General features: G+C 38.5%; 1 protein-coding gene across 1 annotated transcript in view; it reads right to left on the bottom strand.

Annotated features, from left to right (window-relative positions):
• The window catches only part of LOC127851858 (dynein axonemal heavy chain 1-like), a 137,047-nt gene that overhangs the window by 60,201 nt on the left and 61,543 nt on the right, over nucleotides 1-15,303 (bottom strand). Inside the window, 16 exon segments of the mRNA XM_052385815.1 lie at nucleotides 1,269-1,514; nucleotides 2,242-2,433; nucleotides 2,784-2,955; nucleotides 4,866-5,074; nucleotides 5,617-5,752; nucleotides 6,287-6,483; nucleotides 7,268-7,315; nucleotides 7,317-7,502; nucleotides 9,014-9,192; nucleotides 9,797-9,970; nucleotides 10,259-10,416; nucleotides 10,771-10,923; nucleotides 11,685-11,755; nucleotides 11,757-11,813; nucleotides 11,815-11,835; nucleotides 14,822-14,938. Coding sequence (XP_052241775.1) covers nucleotides 1,269-1,514; nucleotides 2,242-2,433; nucleotides 2,784-2,955; nucleotides 4,866-5,074; nucleotides 5,617-5,752; nucleotides 6,287-6,483; nucleotides 7,268-7,315; nucleotides 7,317-7,502; nucleotides 9,014-9,192; nucleotides 9,797-9,970; nucleotides 10,259-10,416; nucleotides 10,771-10,923; nucleotides 11,685-11,755; nucleotides 11,757-11,813; nucleotides 11,815-11,835; nucleotides 14,822-14,938 — 2,316 coding nt within the window.

Raw genomic sequence — 15,303 nt, 5'->3', positions numbered from 1 at the left:
GCAAGTGCGGGATTCATTGTTTGGTCAGAAAAATTTCAGTGTTTTAAGAGGGATTCGAACCAAGGACCTTATGCTTCATATTTCAGCGTCCTACCACTAGACAACTCTTCCCACTTAGCGAGAGAACGCGTGAACACCTGGCGCAAATTTGGTGAATAGTTATTTAGTCTGTTTTACAGAGACTAGCTTACGCTTACTATTTATGAAACCAAGTTTTAATTTTTACAGGTTTAAAGGCAAATTACATATAAAAGCCAGTTTGGTTGTCAGATATTATAACATAAATGAAAAATTGTTTTGTAACATTAATTACAAGATATAATTTTGACACAATGTCTGGTTGTCCATACTTAGGTCCAACAAGAGATGTGTTCGTCAGAAATACAATGCCCCCTACTGCGCCGCTTGGAAATATATAGTGTTTGTTTGTTTGACCTTGAAGGTTGACCTTGACCTTGAATGTCCATCACTCAAAATGTGCAGCTTTATGACATACACATGCATGCCAAATATCAAGTTGCTATCTTCAATATTGCAAAAGTTATGGCCAACGTTAAAGTTTTTTTTCGGACGGACTGACAGACTGACATACTGACTGACGGACAGTTCAACTGCTATATGCCACCCTACCGGGTGCATAAAAAGAGGAAATTATGATTGGAATTGATACTATTCAAACTGAAATAGGCACTTTCATGTAATTGAAACTCTTTCACTTAACCTTTTGTTAAAAGCTTGTATCTTGGACAGAGCAAGTTATTGGTGTGTGAGACAATTTAATTGCTTCAAACAAGGATTCATCTTAATAAAAGGTGGACATACATACAAATCAATATTACTTCAAATTAAATAATTCACCTAGGAAACAATAATATTTTCCTCCATATTGATCTGATCCATCAGCAACAACTGCAATAAGTAGCATTATGAACGAAAATGATCTAATTTTCCTTCAAAACTATCAGTAAACTTCCAACAATAAACCCTTTCCAGCTCAGAAGCAAAGTTCAAATGGCTTCATGCAACCAGCATAAAACCAGAACAGCTTTCAAGTAACTTGAATCAATTAGGAAAATGCTTTAATTAGATTTTCTAAGGGACTAAAACACCTCAAAGTAGGTATCAGAGTGGTTAGGGGTTCATTGCAATTAATGGCATCAGTCTCAAAATGGGCGTAAAGTGTCATCCCAGATTAGCCTGTGCAATTCAAACAGGCTAATCTGGGACAACACTTTCCGTTTTCATGGCATTATTTGGTCCCCACTCACCAGTGCAGGCAGTGCCTCATTGAGGTCCCTCTGTGCATCATCAGCGATGGCCTGGGTCTCCTGGGCTTTCACAGTGGCCGCCTCCTCCTCCTTCAGCACAACAGACTTGGTCTCCTCGGCAATCACTGTATCCTTGGAGATCTGTTCCATCGTCGTGATCGACTCCTTTACTGCCTCCTCCAATAGAGGTCGCATGGTTGCAAGCTCCTCTTGCAGCTTTGCAACTTCATCGGCTGTCGTCAATAGCTACAAATGATCAATACAAATAATTTAATTATTGTTCCAGCCATTTTTAAAATTTTGTTTATTTTAATTATATATTTGTAACTGGAGATAACAATGCTGCGGCAATATTTTTTTGAAGCATGGTGACATGGTTGACTGTAGTCAACAATTGAATATTGTAATTAAGAAATACCTTTAATTTGTTTATTAATTTAAAAAAAACTTATTGTATGTTTTATTTACACAATCTAGTCAATCAAAGAAAGGATTTATCTAAAATTATGCAAAAAGAAAAGAAGTGGTTTTATTGTTTATTAAACATTGAAAATAATAATCCTTAAATGATTGCCATTCTGGGTAATATTTTTGGTCTGAAAAATGTAAAATCTTAGAGCCATAGTCGTAACTGAACATTCACAGTTACAGTCTACTTCTGTCTGATGGCATGGAGAAGTTCTGACAACTATACAAGTGGCGACTGAGACCAAGCTAAGTTTTCAATATCCAAGTCTGACAAGTGACATGAAACCATTATGGGTTATTGAAATCACTCTTTTTAGTACAGTTTTACAAAGGCTTAATAATTGTGTTTGAAAAATACATAAAAGTTGTGTGACTATTTGTGTGGTGCTTCAACCATGTGAATGGCAATTATTTAATTGAATATTCCAATTGTTTTGCAGTCATTATTATTTATATGTTTAACTAAAAACTTATCAAAAACAGGCATATTTGCAATAAATCTGACCTTTTCCAGACCAGTTTTGAGCCTATTTCTGCTGGTGTTGAGCTCCATTTTCTTCATGCCCACCAGTTTGGAGAATATGCCAAGAAGTTCCAGATAGCTAGTTGGTGTCACGTAGTTGTGTCGACTCATCTCAGCCAGGTACTTGGTAGAGGAGGTTGCCACTGACTGATGAATGACTTGGCAGACTGTCACCTTTAAGCGGAAGAATAAAACTGGGCTTAATGTATGTGCGTTAAGTGTCATATCAGCCTGTGCAGTCCTTCTAATCAGAGACAATACTTTCTGCTTATATGGATTAAAACCGAAAGTCTCCTGTTAACAAAAATCCACTCTCAGTGGAAACTGTTAATCACCCAAAACAACATGTTTAAAGTTTCCTTTTCACTAATTAAATACTGAATATATATTATAACTCTCTGATTATACTCCTTTCATTAAAGTATAATCAGAGAGTTATAACTATTTAATATCCCTTAGGATAATTCAACTGAGTGAATATATATTAATTAAGTTATATTTATAAATAACATATATTGCGTTACCAATCCATCCATGACTTCATCGGTGGTGTCCAACTCTGGGATATCCTGTAGGAACTTGAGAGCCACAGATTTAAGGGCATCTGCCGGCCACGGAGAAAACCAGTCAATGGTGCAGCAGTTCACAAGGGCCGGGAACTGACGCAGTCGGGCACGGAAGATCTCACCCAGTGGACTGAACATAAAATCGATCCTCGCTTTGAGAAAACCGGGTTTAACGCATGTGTGTATTGCCCCTGACAAGCCTGTGCAGTCTGCACAGGCATGTCATGGACAATACTTTCCACCTAAACAGGATTTTTGCTAAGAAGAAATCTGGGACAACACTTTACATACATGCATTAAATCCTGTTTTCACAGAGAAATGCTCAATAAATTGTGTATTTGAACAGCTTATGTGAAAAGAACACTTCAACATATACTAGGCATTGGCTTGTCTAAGAAAAATGAGCCAAATTGTGCCAAAATGGGCCTTTAGACATATCTCGGAAGAGTGTAGCTCCAAGTTTGCCTTGCATATCTTTATAAGGGACAGAGGAGCTCTTGACCAGACTACGCAAATATGCCGTCTGGACTGGAGTCGTTCTGGCCGCATATGGAATAAACCCCTTTCTGGCAAATAATGTTTGGTAAAAATGTTTATTTAGAGAGGAAACCTGCTAATAATACAAAGAACAATTTAAGCCTGGGTCAATATTTTTTAAAAAGCAATAATTGTCTTTGGTCATTTAACCAACCAAAAAAAACACTGCATTTAAAACTGTAAAAAAATAACTACAGTGGAACCCCTCTAAACCGGACATTCCCCGAAACCGAGAGGAAATTCCGGTTTAGAGAGGATTCCGATTTAGAGGGGACATTGAAGATTTTACTTTCAGAAGGTCAATTACATAGTATAATTTGGGGGAAAAACACTTTAAGCAAATTGTAATTGTTTATTTACATATAACATTCATTCATACTTCATCACATTACAACAATACATGTCACTTAATCTGTTGATTCGAAAGCACAACATAAATCAAACAGTGCACCCTGAAAAACAAACAATGGTATATGTATGCATTTGTTAGTTTAATATAGTTCCTTTTTACACTGAAAAACATGTCAAGAAAGACCTGTTTTTTCAAACATCTACCACGCACAATAGTCTTCTCCACCTTGTTTATCATAGCCTGAACGGCTTCCTACATCAAAAACAAAACACACTAAAGAACTCTTTGTTTGTTATCAGTAATTATAATCAGTATTAACACCTTTATTGATCGATATGTACATCACAAGACAAGTATCTTTAAATTGTTTTGCGATATTTACAGTTTGCAAATTTTTCGACCACCTTTATCAATTTCACGCATCTTTAATCTGCTCTTCACAACTTGTTGACACTAGGTCTTAGGTGCGATAAACCGACCCTGAGCGGTTATGAGAGGTACAATTACGTATGGAATAAGCCAATTTTTATCCAAAGAATGACCGGTATTCGGAATTGAGGGGATTCCGGTCTTGAGGAGATATTTTACGCATGGTTTTATAGGAAAAAATTTCGGACCAGACAATTTGTCCGGTTTAGAGAGGATTCCAGTATAGAGAGGATCCGGTTTAGAGGGTTCCTACTGTATAGGGTAATTATTATTAGCTTAATTTCTAAACATGTGTAAGCATGTGATTCTGCTGGAGAAAAAACATTAGTTTTCAGTTAAATAAAAGTTTCATTTCATTAGAACTGAAGCCATTTCAGCACATATTAAATTGTACTTGTTAGCATGATCTTTAGGGGTTAAAAAAGGCAACTTTTAATACTATAAGCCTCATTCTGGGGAAATTGGGTTCAATTCCTGTGCTTAAAGTTTTATCCCAAATTACCTTGTACAGTCTGCACAGGCTAATCAGGGAAGACCCTTTCCACTTTTACGGAATTTTTTGTTTAAAGGCAGTCTATTGTAAACAAAAATCCAGTTAAGTTGGAAAGTGTATTCCATGATTAATCTGTTAAGACTACACAGGCTAATCTGGGAAGACACTTTACGTACAATCCATTATCCCCAGTTTTCCGACAATGAGACTCCTATGTTTCACCATTACCTCATAGTTATGACGGTGTGTAGGTTGCTGCGAACCCTCTTGGTGTACATGGAGAACAGGTTTGTCTTGGTGGGCACCAGTCCAGCGTCCTGGCAGATGGGCTTCATGGCCGAGTAGATGGAGTCTTGCTCATCAAGGGCGTAGATGTTGGGCACGTCGCCCGCGTTGAGAATGTTGTTCAAGTCCTCTAGGAAGGATTCACTCTTGATCTGTGGACAGACGATTCCAACATGTCAATCATATTTGAGTCTTGGGGTTTCATGCATGTGCAAAGTGCCATGCACAGGACTGCACAGGCTTGTCTTGGACAACACTTTATTCACATGCATTAAGCCCCGTTTTCCCATAGTGCTTTTCATTTAGATAAGACTTTAGTAATAAAAAATCATCACTTCTGGATATCATACAATAAGCACTCAATCAACAGAGAAAGTGCATGTTGTTGAGATTCTGCTAAGAGCATCTGAGAATGTTTGTGATTTTGCAAAAATCCTTGAACAATAGCTGAGGAGGATATGACTATTTATACAGCTTCTAACTGACCCTGTACGGTATTATAAAGGCTTAGTAAATTAGTATTGGTTGATAGGGCAACTCAAGTTCAATATAAATTTACTTTCCTGTATTACACTATGCGAGGTCAGTTATAAGCCTGTATATCCCTCTCTACTTAGAAGCTGGGGTTATTGAAATATGGAAATCAGATGAAAGAATAACACCCCTTTATAAAATAATTCACATTAAGTCTGACCTGTGTGTCGCTGAACAAGAAGACGGTGGCGTTGTTCTCAAGGCCAGCCTTCATCATGACCTTCTTCAGGTCTTCACGCCACTCATTGAACCCATAGTTCTTGGCAAGCTCTATCTGGAAACACTCATAGTCCGCTCTGGAAATAAAAGAATTGATGGCAGCCATGAACAAAACCATACATACATACTCATGTAGTAAATTGGCATTTGCGTCTTAATGAATCATCCCAGATTAACCTGTACAGTCCACTCATGCTTATCAGCAACAACATTTTCCACTTAAATGACATTTTTTGTTAAAAGGAAGTCTATTCCAAGTGAAAATCAAGTCTAGAAGGAAAGTGTTGTGAAGTGGTCACCTAGCAATCACAAAGTGGTAACTAAGCAATCACAAAGTGGTCACCAAGCAATCACAAAGTGGTCATTAAGCAATCACAATGTGGTCACCAAGCAATCACCATATGGTAACCAAGCAATCACAATTTGGTAACCAAGCAATCACAAAGTGGTCACCAAGCAATCACAATATGGTCACCAAGCAATCACTATATGGTAATTTAGCAATCACAAATGTGTCACCAAGCAATCACCATGTGGTAACCAAGCAATCACCATGTGGTCACCTAGCAGTCACCATGTGGTCACCTAGCAGTCACCATGTGGTCACTTACATGTGTGCGGCCAGCCTGGTCAAGCTCTGTCGCCCAGAGCCCCCCATGCCAAGCAGGAGGGCGTTACCCAGGGGCTGTCGGATCACACGCCCAATACGCGTCACATGCTTGAGGGCATCCATGAACAGCACAAGGTTCATCTGGGCTGTGTTGATCTGGTTGTAGTCGTCCAGAAGGTCCTCACACGTCTTTTGTAACTGGGAACCAGAACAAAACCTTGGTAAACATGGCATACATTTTTGGATCTGAACAATAAATAGAAACCTTGAAAAACTTGCATCCATCTTGGAATCGGAATATTGTAAATATTGAAAGCTTACAAACTTTGTTTATATTTTGAATCAGAACATTATATAGATTGAAACCTTAAAAACCTAGCATCTATATTTGAAACAGAATATTATACAGATTGAAATCTTGCAAACCTTGTTTAAATCTCTTTAAACATTTAGGGGTATTTTTACACACCACTGCAATTTTGAAGCATCAACATGCATAACTATTAAATGCAAGTGAATTTATTTGTTTTTCTGTGTATATTTAACAATGCCTTTATACAGACAGACATACAGACAGACGGACAGACAGACAGGCCAAAAACAATATGCCCCTGATCTTTCGATCCGGGGGCATAAAAACATAACGCAAAAAAGCGTGTAATGAAATATGCAGCCAGCATAATTGCAGCCAAGCCTGAGCATCAATGCTGACTGGTCAGGAGCTACTCTGTCTGCTTATGAGACCACAAAACCTTGTGTGACATTATAGCTGACAGAGAAGCTCCTGACCAGACAGCCCAATTGCACAGGCTGCGCTGCAGCCTCGCTGTCCGTAAATGGCAAAAGATCCATTTTTGGATGATGCTGGTCATAATTTCTTGAATACTGATCTGAATGATCTGTTAGATCTATTAAGACCTGCTGTCAGCATTGGATGACACAAAATATCTACAAAGAACAGTCTAGAAACAATTCAGCAAACCTTTGCATGATCAGTAATCTCTGAATAAATCTTGTTATCAACATTAGCGGACAGGAAAGTCCCCATAGAGAATTAAGTCATTGTTGATGACTTCCTCGACGCTGGCCTGGAAGTCTTTCTTCATCTTCTCCTTGCAGAGATTGTCAAACCAGTCGCGGTCCTCATCGTTCACCAGACGGTCTTGGAACACACGGCACGACTCATGGTACCATAGGCGTAGCAATGAGGCCAGGCCCTGGAGGAAATATGCTGTCATAATATGTGATGTGTTCTGATAAAACTAAGCATAATGCATGTGCGTAAAGTGTCGTCCCAGATTAGCCTGTGCAGTCCACACGACACTTTTCGCTTAAACTAGATTTTCGGTAAAATGGGACTTCCTTTAAACAAAAAATACCATTAAAGTGGAAAGTGTCGTCCCTGATTAGCCTGTGAGGACTGCACAGGCTAATCTGGGACGACACTTTCCGCACATGCATTTTGCCCAATTTACACAGAACAAGACACATATGTTAACATTGTTTCTCATTTAAATGAGCCTTGCTTTCTGAAAACTTAATGCATGTGAGTAAAGTTGTCCCAGATTAGCCTGTGCAGTTTGCACTTGCTAATCAGGGATGACAATTTCCACTTTTATGGCATCTTTTGCTTAAAAGAAACAAATCTTGACCACACAAATAACAAGAGATTGCCAAGCAATATGGTCCCCTACGGGTGAAACTCCACCATTGTCACATTTGTTTAATATATATTTGTTGCCATAGCAACCAGAATTCTTGACGTAGGAACAAAATGAAACAAGGGCTGTTTGTAAAACATGCATGCCCCCCATATGGGCTGTCCGTTGTAGTGGCAGCCATTGTGTGAATACGTTTTTTGTCACTGTGACCTTGACCTTTGACCTAGTGACCTGAAAATCAATAGGGGTCATCTGCGAGTCACGATCAATGTACCTATGAAGTGTCATGATCCTAGGCAAAAGCGTTCTTGAGTTATCATCCAAAAATCATTTTACTATTTCGGGTCACCGTGACCTTGACCTTTGACCTTGTGACCTCAAAATCAATAGGGGTCATCTGCGAGTCATGATCAATCTACCTGTGAAGTTTCATGATCCTAGGCATATGCGTTCTTAAGTTATCATCCGAAAACCATTTTACTATTTCGGGTCACTGTGACCTTGACCTTTGACCTAGTGACCTCAAAATCAATAGGGGTCATCTGCGAGTCATGATCAATCTACCCATGAAGTTTCATGATCCTAGGCGTATGCATTCTTTAGTTATAATCCGGAAACCATTTTACTATTTCGGGTCACCATGACCTTGACCTTTGACCTAGTGACCTCAAAAATTAATAGGGGTCATCTGCGAGTCATGATCAATCTACCCATGAAGTTTCATGATCCTAGGCGTATGCATTCTTGAGTAATCATTCAAAAAACATTTTACTATTTCGGGTCACCGTGACCTTGACCTTTGACCTAGTAACCTCAAAATCAATAGGGGTCATCTGCGAGTCATGATCAATGTACCTATGAAGTTTCATGATCCTAGGCCTAAGCGTTCTTGAGTTATCGTCTGACAACCACCTGGTGGACGGACCGACAGATTGACTGACCGATCGACAGACAGACTGACATGAGCAAAGCGCAAACTATAAGTACCCTCCGGTTTCACCAGTAGGGGACAACAATCAGCACATAAAATATTCCGCAACAAGAGACACACGTTTTATCACACATACATCCAATTTTCCCGGCTCTGCCATCAGTATTCCCTGGAAGACCTTGGAGAGATCTCGCAGGTTGAACGTATAGTGAGACTTGGCCGGGGTTGGTAACAGTTGCTGACTGATAGTGTTGTACACATCGATGGTGGTCTGGGTCAACTGATCATTGAAAGCGTTCAGGCTGGCATTCAGTGCTAAAATTTGGATTGAGGCTTAAATGAGACGCAGTATGCAGAAATATGGCATATTGTACAGTCCAGCTAGTGGATATTTTAAATGTTAAAAATGACTTCATGATATTTCTAGTGTGCAGAGTAAAAGACTGTGAAGATACCACTAGTGTTCTGTTTTCCACAAGGTTGCTAATAATGCCACATAATGCATCCTTAAAGTATCTCAAAATGCTAGAAAGGTTAACCCATTTTTTAAATGCTTACACAATTAATACTTGATTCTGTACAATTTGCTAGAATAGATCAACAACTTACTTTCAAGGAGCCCAAACTACTTGTTGTTAACATGTGCTTTATTCTGAGAAAACTGGGCTTAATGCATGTGCCTAAAAAGTCATTCAAGATAAGCCTGTGTAGTCCACACAGCTAATTAGGTATAACACTTTTCCTCTAGACTCGATTTTTGTTTACAAGAGACCTCCTTCATACAAACAATTCCATAAAAGAGGACAGTGTCGTCCATATATTCAGTACACAAGGGCTAATCTGAGACAAAACTATATGTGCATGCATTAAGCTCCATTTATCCAGAACGCAACTCTTATAATCAAAGTGTCACACGTACCAGTCCAAGACTTGAGAATGGATCCGAAGATGTTCATCAAACTGGGATTCTCCATCTCTGTGAAGGACAGGAAGTTGTAGTGGCGTAGCAGACGTGCGGTCGTGGGGTTACGACCTCCACCTGGGGGTCCCATGGCGCACACAAAGTTGACGTCTACCAGCTTACGGAACTCACCTGGAATTTGCAGGGATACCTTGAAACATTTACCCATTTACCACTGCAGCTATGCACTATGACATGTTTATACATCCTTTAAAAATATAATTACATTTAAGACCTTAAGGTCTTATTAGTTTCAAAGTCTAAATATTCAAGCCTGACATACTTATGCATAAATCCTGAACAGACTGCAAGTAACCCACAGGCTGTTCTGGTTTTATTCTATATAATTTCATTTGTATTCTGTATGCAGTGTGATGACCAATACCCTACAGACCACTGCATCAGGCGCCAACAACTCACCTATGGCCTTCCTGTCATACCAGCCCTTGAAGTCCATATACTGCCTGATGAGTTCTATGGGTGGCTGGGCTCCATATGTCTCCAGGGCCGGCATGTTCAGATCGTCTATGAAGAACACAAAGTATTTCCCGAGCGGTGGACCAAACACTCCCTTACGTCTACAAAGTGGAAATAAACATCATGTTACAAATACCTAAACCAAAACATAAAAATATGCAATTTAACATAATGGTTATATATTTGCAGAATTTCAGCCCCATTAAATCAATACTTATGAATTACCCACGACAAAAAAAGTAAGACAGATGACAGGAATACGTAACGACAGAAGGACAGATAGGACATATATGGGCAGATCTATATGCACTCATCCTCTTATAAAATGATGGCATTTAAGACAAAATAGCTGATATTTTAGAATTTCCTTCTCAAAAGTTGACCATACAAAAGCCAACAGTATACAAACAAAATCAACTGAAACTGATACTGTAGTATTATATTGTAAGGCTCACCTCTTGTCCAGTTTTCCATCAATGAGATCCTGTGTCTGATTTGCGCTTGTCTTGGCTGAGAACACAATGAACTCAGGAATGTACTCCTTTGGCATCTGGCGTGTCAGTTTGTCACTGATGGTAAGGGTTTTACCCGTTCCTGTAGGGCCAACAGCACATTACCTGAAAACAAAAAGGGCAGGTTACAGTGGAATGTCAATTTCATTTCAATATTCTAAAAAAGAAGGCTTGTGATTTATGCTTTTTCAACCTAATTGTTACATCTAAGAGTCAGATTGTTTGGGGCAGAATCTTAAGTTAAAACAGTGTTCACCTAATGTTTCTGGAGTCTCATTTTCCTATATTCTTCATGTCATGGTGTCCAAATTATGACATCATTTAAGTAATTTTCAGTAATTAGTTAATGGTCTGTTTAATGTATTGTATTAAATCAGGCATCAGTGAAAAACAGAGAAGTGTATGGTTCACTGAATTGAAATAGATTTTCAGAATCAGTAAAAAGATGTTCTTAAGCTCGCTTAGGCCTAATTAGAAAAATCTCTAAAACTGCCATATATGCCTTCTGCATTTACATTACCTGGGTTCCAATCATGCTGGAATCATGTATCTCAAGACATGAATCACTGCATTTAGCCATTTTCACTTTGCTCCTGAGCAGGAATAGATTAACCCTTTCCCACTCAGAGGCAATGTGAAATGGCTACATGCAAACAGCATAAAACCAGCACAACCTGAGAGTCACCTACAGTCTGTTCAGGTTTTATGCTGTTTCCTGCTTACCAGTATCTAAGGGTGGAAAATGAAGCCTTAAAAACTTGAATCTAGTAAGAAGGGTCTTAAATTAAATATAACTTTCTAAGGGACTACAAATGCTTGAAAATACGTATCTAAGCTGGTAAAGGTTTAAGATTGTGCAACTTACAGTCTTCTTGTTGGTGAGCAGCATCTCGAGGAGGTGAGAGCTGCGGATGGTGTCAATGGTAGGGCACGATGATGTCGGAGAACTTGGTCTCATGGAGGGATGACAAACTCCTCCAGCCCCTCCATCCAGCCTATCCAGCGCACCTGGGGGATAGAAGGGAACAATCATATGAAAACCATTGCAGGAAGCAAAGAATAATAAATTGAGCCTGCGTTCTGGGAAAACAAAACACCATGCAATCAACCATTGGACAGGTGAAAAACTTAAATTGCTATCTCCGTGTTTGTAAATGATTTCTGTATGTAAGTTATTTCTTGAAAACATTAAAGTAAATCAATCGGGTCATGTAACAATGTGCTATAATTTAAAACAAAAATACAAAATCATAAGTCAGAATAAATATAAAATCATATGTCAGATGTATCCACAAATGAATTGTGTACTGGTCAATTATTCTTGACTATGACAAAATATTGGTATGAAAACTTAGAGATTGTTGAAACATTAGTCTACCAATATTTTCCCAACATACTAATTAAATGTCTGCTCTTGACAATAGCTAGAAACAATATTACAAATGAATAAAAAATACTTATTGTGATAAGTACATTCTGAAAATGCAACCGGTCATCACAGAATTGTTTGTTTAAAACAGCTCTGCAACAATACACAACATAATGCTATAACTTAAGACACATGTATGTAACGTATAATCATACCTGTACACAAATAGAAAAAAGATTAAAACAAATCCATATTATTTTTTCTTGATTATTTCTTGGTTTTACCACTTCAATGTAAAAACACATAAACACACAACACATTAAAAAGTTCACCAACATAAACAAGGCCACAAAATGAAGTTATCCAACACTTTATAACAACAACATTCCTTCACAAACATTTGTACACAGTTCATTTCAATAACAATTGAGACTTCTCTGTATTATAACAAGCCTCTGTAGCACACTATCACATACTTAGATTTTACAAGGTACCGGGTAATAGCTATGTAAAGCACTCATTATTTGAAGCACAATGGACAACCATCTTCCTGTTGGATATCCAAATACCAATGCCTGGCGTAGTGTTCACAAAGGATTAAAATAAAGACACAATCAGGGTCAGTCTTAGATAATCCTGATCCTATTCAACTAAGCAATTTTTTACAAATACAAGTTACAAGAGAACTTTGTCAAACACACTTCCACCTCTTGGACTTGCAGGAAAGACAGGCTCAATGGCAAAATGCATGTGCTTAATTCAAACTCAAAATTCTATTGTAGCAGAAAAAAATCATCCCTAAATAGCCTGTGCGTTGTGCATGGGCTTATCTAGGGTGAAACTTTATGCATATGCATTAAGGGTGCTGCTCATATGAAACTGTTAACATATTTATTTGATTCAAAGCCGATGTGACCTTCACCTCAGTGTTTGTAGGCCCCTATTTCCCCATCAGTAGCAAGGGGATTACAGTTCATGTGACCTTCACCTCAGAGTTTGTACTTGTAGGCCCCTATTTCCCCATCAGTAACAAGGGGATTACATTTCATGTGACCTTCACCTCAGAGTTTGTACTTGTAGGCCCCTATTTCCCCATCAGTAACAAGGGGATTACAGTTCATGTGACCTTCACCTCAGAGTTTGTACTTGTAGGCCCCTATTTCCCCATCAGTAACAAGGGGATTACAGTTCATGTGACCTTCACCTCAGAGTTTGTACTTGTAGGCCCCTATTTCCCCATCAGTAACAAGGGGATTACAGTTCATGTGACCTTCACCTCAGAGTTTGTACTTGTAGGCCCCTATTTCCCCATCAGTAACAAGGGGATTACAGTCCATGTGACCTTCACCTCAGAGTTTGTACTTGTAGGCCCCTATTTCCCCATCAGTAACAAGGGGATTACAGTTCATGTGACCTTCACCTCAGAGTTCGTACTTGTAGGCCCCTATTTCCCCATCAGTAACAAGGGGATTACAGTTCATGTGACCTTCACCTCAGAGTTTGTACTTGTAGGCCCCTATTTCCCCATCAGTAACAAGGGGATTACAGTTCATGTGACCTTCACCTCAGAGTTTGTACTTGTAGGCCCCTATTTCCCCATCAGTAACAAGGGGATTACAGTTCCAGGTGTTCTCACAACGTCATTTATGGCTCAATTTCATAGGAAACTGGACACTGGTAATTTGGACAACATTCTTTTGGAACACAGGGTCAGGTAAGCTCTCATCTGAACATCACATTTTTAGTCCACAAAAGTTAGCTAATTCTGCTTAGCTAAACATTTTGTTAGATAACAATGCAAACCACTTCTTTTCAACAAAAATCTTACGTTTTTGCCTTTCTATAATATAATGCAAGAAAACACAAAATTGAAAAAAAATAAAGCAATATCAAGAAAAACAAATAATTCTGGAATGAAACAGAATAAAACTGGAAACTGATAATTCAACAGATGCTTACAATTGTGCCACGCCTTTTCTGAATAATAATGATTGCGTCATTCAATCATATGAGCCGCGTTCTGAGAAAACTGGGCTAAATGCATGTGCGTAAAGAGTTGTCCCAGATTAGCCTGTGCAGTCCGCACAGGCTAATCAGGGACAACACTTTCTGCCAAAATTGTATTTGCTAATAAGATACTTTATTTTAACAAAAAATTTCATAAAAGCGGACAGTGTTGTCACTGATTAGCCTGTACGGACTGCACAGACTAATCTGGGACGACACTTTATGCACGTGTATTATGCCCAGTTTTCTCAGAACACAACTCAAATAAAGATTATGTTATAAAATTGTCTAACTATGTTTGATTGTTATAAGACCTTAAATGTTTAATTACTTTATACTGCTTTCATATGGCAGCTAATAAGCAATTTATTTTTTTATGCATTAAGTCAGCAAAATCATGGTGAATGGCTTAGTCTATCACCAGTAGTGCAACCAAAAGATGATTGAAAAAGTCCAAGCTATGATTGGCCGGAAAAATGCCTTTTTTTGCTTAATTTAACGGCAGCAGAATTTGAAGACAATGATTGTATTTGTAAATTTAAAAAATACAGCATTATTTGTTCTTTATCTGCAATAAATACGGCATCCCCAACTATACTGATATTAAGAAAAGCCCACCTTTTTGTCCACCTTGTCTTCATCCTCAAGCACCTCGTCACTGTCTGAGCTGCTGATGCCAGCATCATCCAGCTTGTAGTTGTACACAGTGCCTTCATCGGGGTACAGCAACTTGCACTGTAACAGGAACAGCTGGTTTGAAAGGGTCTGTTCAACACACGGCATGCTTAACATCCAAAACAATATAGCAATAATAATAGCAGCTTGCACTGCAGCAGAAAAAAAGCACAGCTAGTTTGAAAGGATTGGTCAATAGCCCGAATGCATAGATTCCAAAACAATCAAGCAGATAATAACAGTTGCTGGAAAGAAAATCAAGCTCCTCACATTCTAAACCTGTGCAAACAGTATAAAAGCAGAACAGCCTGCAAGCAACTCGCACTCTATTCATTTTTTATGCTGTTTCCTACTCATCAGTATCTTAGGGTTGGAAATGAAGCCTTTCAAACTTGAATATATTAAGAAAGGACTTAAATTTAATT

This window comes from Dreissena polymorpha, chromosome 11, assembly GCF_020536995.1.
Source record: "Dreissena polymorpha isolate Duluth1 chromosome 11, UMN_Dpol_1.0, whole genome shotgun sequence".
NCBI classification, from domain to species: Eukaryota; Metazoa; Mollusca; class Bivalvia; order Myida; family Dreissenidae; genus Dreissena; species Dreissena polymorpha.
The sequence above is the reverse complement of the archived record's forward strand: the minus strand, read 5'-3'. Positions and strand labels throughout refer to the sequence as shown.